The 6,777-nt window shown below is 45.2% G+C and overlaps 1 protein-coding gene across 1 annotated transcript in view; it reads right to left on the minus strand.

The window, feature by feature from the left end:
- Positions 1-6,777, minus strand: part of RUFY1 (RUN and FYVE domain containing 1) — a 64,273-nt gene that overhangs the window by 43,353 nt on the left and 14,143 nt on the right. Inside the window, 2 exon segments of the mRNA XM_011976871.1 lie at positions 4,875-4,998; positions 5,875-5,888. Of these exon segments, the coding sequence (XP_011832261.1) occupies positions 4,875-4,998; positions 5,875-5,888 (138 nt within the window).

Genomic DNA, 6,777 nt, shown 5'->3' on the forward strand with positions numbered 1-6,777 from the left:
TTGTGATCTGCCCACTTCAGCCTCCCAAAGTGCTGGGATTATAGGTGTGGGCCACTGCACCCAGCCTTCTAGTTTATGAGACTAATATAATTCTGACACCAAAAGGTGGCAAAGGCAGTATAGAAAATTTAGAAGTTTCACTTACAAGCAGAGACACAAAAATTCCAAACAGTAAACATATGAAATTCAGGGGTTTACAATGATCAAGTAGGGATTATTTTAGAAATTCAGGGATAGTATTCAATAAGAAACCTATGGATTAATTCAATTATACTTATGGGTTAAAAACAGGTATGACATGTTGATAGATCCAAAAAAAGTATTTGACCACATTCAACATTCATCTCCAACAAAAACACAAAGTAGGCCGGGCACGGTGGCTCATACCTGTAATCCCAGCACTTTGGGAGGCTGAAGTGGGCAGTTCACGAGGTCAGGAGTTCAAGACCAGCCTGGCCAACACAGTGAAACTCCATCTCTACTAAAAATATGAAAAATTAGCTGGGCGTGTTGACAGGCACCTGTAATCCCAGCTACTCGGGAGGCTGAGGCAGGAGAATCACTTGAACGCGGGAGGCAGAGGTTGCAGTGAGTGAAGATTGCGCCATTGCACTCCAACCTGGGCAACAGAGTGAGACTCCATCTCAAAGAAAAGAAAAAACAAAACAATAACAACAAAACACAAAGTAAACTGGAGTGAAATACCACTCTCTAAACGTGAGACATAGCATCCCTCAGACATCGGCAGCAAACATGTATACGTTATGGTAACACACTATAGGCACTGTCATTCAAGATAGCACTAGACCAGAATGCTCACCGTGTCTATTAATTAATTAAAATCTCAATGGAGTTTTTATTCCGGAATTTGACAAAATGTTCAAGTTCATCTGGCAGAATGGATGGCCCAGAAATATTTGAAACAAAACTACAGTAGAGTAGGCAGGTACTTAACTACCAGAGTCTAGAATATACTATGTGGCTCCAGTCATTAAAATAATGTGCCACTGGCATAGGAACAGAGATTCAGATTTCCAACAGAAGAGTCCAGAAATAAACGAATGCATATTATGGATATTTCACATATGATAAAAGTGGAATTTCAAATTAGTAGAAAAAATACATTACATGATGATATTGCAAAAACTGGTTAACTATTTATAAAAGAAATTTAGATTCCTACTTCACACTATGCCAAAACAAATGGCAACAATGTGTAAAATTTACACATTTTTTACACATAAAGTGTGTAAAAAATTACCCAGGTGGAAGCAGGCCTTGGCCTAGCCCTCCAGGGTCCCAGACTGTGGAGACTGGAGGGGCAGGTCTGGCCTTTTCTGGGTCCGCACAGGGTACCCAGGTAGGAGTACAAGCTCACTATCCATTGGCCAGCCTAGTTCCAGCATTCAAGGAATACTGAGGAAGTATTCCCTGTCATCCACATTGGGCTTAACTGTTGCCACCAGGCTTCCAGCCAGTGGGACAAACTTCCCCGTGTTCGATCACGTACTGGAAGGCCGGGACCCACCGCAGAGCCTCATCCATGGAGCACCCCACAGGCAAATCAGTAGCAGTTATCTGGCAAAGGCCACCCTTGCCATCGATGATGAACAGGCAGGGTAGGAACACCCTCATGGGTTTTCAGCACACCGTAATCCTCAGACAAGCTTCCCATCATGTCAGCAGGCGGGAGATGCGTGGGGGCCCAGGGCTCCCTACTTCTGGGGGCTGTTGATCCAAGCCAGGTGGGTGAACTCAGTCCACCGAGACACCCAGCACTTCGCAGCCCAGCTTGCGGAAATCCTCGGCAAGGTCACTGAAAGCGATGTTCTCTGTGGGCCATAGAAAAGTGAAGTCCAGAGGGTACAAAAAGAGGACGACGTACTTCCCTTCGTAGCCCACAGCTTCACCTCCTGGAAGGCGCCATCCACCAGGGCAGTGGCCTTGAAGTCAGGGGCTGGCTCTCCGAGCTGCGACTGACCGGAGGCCATGACTGAAAGCTGTGGGGGTAAAGGCTGGACAGATGGACAAACACACGCGTGGACCCGCGTTTTGGCGCCCCACATTTGATTTTAAAAGTTAGGATAATCTTTAGATAGGGAAGGACCTTCACAGCACAATACCTTAGAAGGTATAAAGGAAACACCTGCTAAATCTGGTTGCCAAAAATAAAAAATGTACAGGGCACACCACCCCTGAGAAACCAGAAAAAAAAAAATTATAACAAATAATTCTGAAGAAAGGTCAATGTGCTTAGTCGTTAATAAAGAAGCAGAGAAAGAAAACTCAAAAATGGACCAAGTATGAAAAGATGATCACAAATGCTAAACCCCCAATGGCAAATAAAACACAAAAAAACTTGTAAATTCAAGATGATGAGTTGTTTTGTCCATGAGACTGAAAAAGACCAAGAATGTTTACCACATCCAGTGTCAGAAGGAAATGGGTTCTCCCACTCTGCTGGTGGGTGTATATAATGAAGACCTTTCTGGAGGCCGGTTTTACATTATCTAGCAAAATGTAGGCTGTATACTTTGACACAACCACCCCAAATTTATGCTAAGGAAATATATGGACAAGAGTACAGAGAACTTTAAGGATGTCTATAATATTGGTGGTTTTTTTTTTTTTTTTCCAGACAGAGTCTGGCTCTGTTGCCCAGACTGGAGTGCATTGTAGTGGCACGATTATAGCTCACTGCAGCCTTGATCTCCCAGGCTCAAGCAATCCTCCTGCCTCAGTCTCCAGAGTAGCTGGGATGACAGGCAGCACACCACCATGCCTGGCTAATTTTTTTTATTTTTAGTAGAGACAAGGTCTCACTATGTTGTCTGGGCTGGTCTCAAATTCCTGGGCTCCAGTGATCCCCCTACCTTGGCCTCCCGAAGTGTTGGAATTACAGGAGTGAGCCATGTGCCCAGCAATAATACTGTCACAATATGGAAACGATCTAAATTAATAAGGTACTGGTTACATAATGGTACATTAAAAAATGAAACACTACATAGTCATCTAAAATGGTTTATATCTCTTGTTATTGAGAACTGTATAGAACATACTGTTACATTTTTAAAAATTACAAAATGATGTGCTTAAAATAATCATAGTTTGGTTTCACAAAAAAAGAAACCCTCCAAACATCTCACTCTAAAATACACAAACATATACACACACACATGCATGCACACACCTTTATTCATGTGCTGGAAGGATGTATACCACAACGTAATCCTGAATTATCTGTCTCAGAGTAATGAGAATATGTGTGATGTTTAGTGTCTTTTCAAAAATACTTCTCTGAATTCAAAAAAAGATATTTTTCAACATGCAAAGACAAACTTTTTTTTTTTTTTTTTTAATAAAGGGAGGAGAGGTTACAAAAAAACATTGACCTGCACATGGAGGGATCAGGGAATCTTTAGGTTCATCAAACACAACACAGGAAAAAGGCTGGGAATTTTGCCAGACAGTGTAAAATAATATCTTTTTTTCTTGGCAGTGGCCCAGCCACAGCTGCAGATGCCCTGAAGAGGGGGTGGAAGTGAGGAATGGGTTAGGGTGCCTATTCCCCCTCACACATTTACGGTCCCTGCCACCAGGAGTTTAGGCCCTGGCTCTGGTTACCAGCTCCCATGCAGGAAGAAAGCCCATAAGAGGGCTGTCCTTCCCACCGAGCACTCCACACCTTACTGGTTACTCTCATTAGTGCCATTTTATCAACCTGACTTCCCAAATCTCTCCTGACTCTATCTTCCTACTCCCCATCCAGCCTTGCAGGACTTCTAGACTAGACTCAAGGCTTTTTTTTTGAGACAGAGTCTTGCTCTGTCGCCCAGGCTAGAGTGCAGTGGTGTGATCTCGGCTCACTGCAAGCTCTACCTCCAGGGTTCACGCCATTCTCCTGCCTCAGCCTCCCGAGTAGCCAGGAATACAGGTGCCCACCACCACGCCCGGCTAGTTTTTTGTATTTTTAGTAGAGACGGGGTTTCACCGTGTTAGCCAGGATGGTCTCGATCTCCTGGCCTCGTCATCCAACCGCCTTGGCCTCCCAAAATTGCTGGGATTACAGGTGTGAGCCACCGCGACCGACCTCAAGTCTTTTGCTGTATCTATTCCTGGCCACTTCTAACTCATAATCTGAGTGGCTGCTAGATTGAGCTTTCTCAAACCCAGGCATGATCATTTCAGTGTACTTCTTAAAAACCTCCAACAGCTTCCCAAAGCTCAGGATAAAGGGGGATAACAGCTATACCCTTCAGGCCGGGCGCGGTGGCTCACACCTGTAATCCCAGCACTTTGGGAGGCCGAGGTGGGCGGATCACAAGGTCAGGAGATTGAGACCATCCTGGCTAACACGGTGAAATGCCATCTCTACTAAAAAAAAACAAACAAAACAAAAAACAACAACAACAACAACAAAAATAAATTAGTCAGGCGTGGTGGCGGGCGCCTGTAGTCCCAGCTACTTGTGAGGCTGAAGCAGGAGAATGGCGCCAACCCAGGAGGCGGAGCTTGCAGTGAGCTGAGATCGCGCCACTGCACTCCAGCTACACCCTTCAGCACAGCACCCATGGCCTCACAACCAGGCCTAGCCTCCACTTTCACCTCAGCCATGGAGCATCCTCTGCTTCAGCCACAGAGAGCTGTCTGCCTGTTGCCACACCTGCCAAGTTTTCCAAGTGGACCCCTGGCTATGCAACTTCTTCACCCTTCCGAGACCTTCCCCGCTGCTTCCCCACCTGCCCCTGGCCGGTCCTCTACCAGCCGGCTCTTTGCCATCTGCCCTTCTTTGGGTTCAGTACCTGCCTGCAGATCCTACATAAAGTCCCTGGGCTAATGAAAGTGTTCCGTCTAGAGCCAAAATTCCATTTTACCTGAGAATCCAAGTCTTCTCCTTTTAAGCAGAGATTGGCATCGAGAACATTGAGTCCCACCAGCAGACCGACAATCACCATCCCTTCTTCCTCCATCATTAAAGCCTCAGGCTCATAGAACTCGCTACAAGAGATGGACAGGACAGCGGGATGCTCAGAAACAGCTTCACCATCCCCACTCCTTCCCCACCCTGAACTGCCTTTTCAACTGTGCCCTGGAGCCAGAAGATACTGCTGTGGATTTCCTCCCTCCCTTTCATTTCCCTTCACTGCTTCAACAGCTGCTTTTTCTCCCATCCTCTCTTCTCTTCCTGTGGCTTAGAATGGGCTCGCCCGTCCTCCTGTCTAAAGTGAACTCCTCCATGCAGACCCTGGACCCCGGTTCTCCTCATCTCCTCTTGACTCCTGTCACTCTCCCCTCCTGTGTCTCCACTGGCTCCTCGTCTGTGTTGATATGAACTACTTCTCCACTTATGCCCATATAAACAGGAAATGGGATCCCACATCCAAGCGTAACACTCCTCCTTCTTGTGTCCCACGGAGGAACATCTGCTGCTTTACTTCCTTGTTGACCAGTCATCGTGACCATTTGCGAGGGGGGGTCCAGCCCCTGCCTGATACTGCTCTGGTCAGCAATGACTTGCTCAGGTACCAAATCCAGTGGCATCCAGGCCACTGTGTGTATGCGTAAGAACTTTTCTCTTAAGAATTAGTTCATTAGTAAAGTGAGGAATATGGTAATCACCCTGATTTGATCATTATGTAGTGTATACATGCACACAGTATCCCACAAATATGTATAATTTTGTATCGATTATAAATAAAAAAATTAATTGAAAAAGAATTAGTTCATTAGAACAAAATCTGTAATTCAAACTTACTCAGTGTAACTGTACTCAGAGTACGTGAAATATTGTAAATCAGTATTTGTCGTGTAAAGCTAAGTTCAATAATGAGCCATGCCTTGAAAACACTGAAAAGCTTGGGTTTTAGGCTATGCTGTAAAATATGTTTCTCAATTACAAGAGAGCTTTAACTCTGGAAAGAGTGCTCCCTCGTAAATCACCATAGTCTAGAGAAAATTCCTTTTATAATGATGTTTGCTTAGTTATAAATATCAAAAATGAACCAGTCGTAAATTTCCATAAATATTATATACTTATTTTATTTTTTTATTTTGAGACAGAGTCTCGCTCTGTTGCCCAGGCTGGAGGTACAGTGGTGTGATATTGGCTCACTGCAACCTCTGCTTCCTGGGTTCAAGCAATCCCCCTGCCTCAGCCTCCCGAATAGCTGGGATTATAGGCGTATGCCACCACGCCCAGCTAATTTCGGATTTTTAGCAGAGATGGGATTTTACCATGTTATCCAGGTTGTTTTTGAACTTCTGACCTCAAGTGATTAGCCTGCCTTGGCCTCCCAAAGTGCTGGGATTACAGGCATGAGCCACCACACTTGGCTGATACACTTATTTTAATTCAAAATGATCTACAGAACTATGTTCTAATTATTATTTTTTTGAGGAGGAATCTCACTCTGTCACCCAGGCTGGAGTACAATGGCGCAATCTTGGCTCATTGCAAATTCCGCCTCCCAGGTTCACGTGATTCTCCTGCCTCAGCCTCCCGAGTAGCTGGGATTATAGGCATGCATCACTACGCCCAGCTAATTTTTTGTATTTTTAGTAGAGACACAGTTTCACCATGTTGGCCAGGCTGGTCTTGAACTCCTGACCTTGTGATCTGCCCACCTCGGCTTCCCAAAGTGCTGGGTTTACAGGCGTGATCCACTGCGCTCGGCCTATTATTATTTATTTTTAGATGGAGTCTTCCTCTGTCGTCCAGGCTGGAGCGCAGTGGCACGATGTTGGCTGTCTGCAACCTCCACCTCCTGGGTTCAAGCG

The sequence above is a fragment of the Mandrillus leucophaeus genome, unplaced genomic scaffold (assembly GCF_000951045.1).
Source record: "Mandrillus leucophaeus isolate KB7577 unplaced genomic scaffold, Mleu.le_1.0 Scaffold170, whole genome shotgun sequence".
Classification (NCBI taxonomy): Eukaryota; Metazoa; Chordata; class Mammalia; order Primates; family Cercopithecidae; genus Mandrillus; species Mandrillus leucophaeus.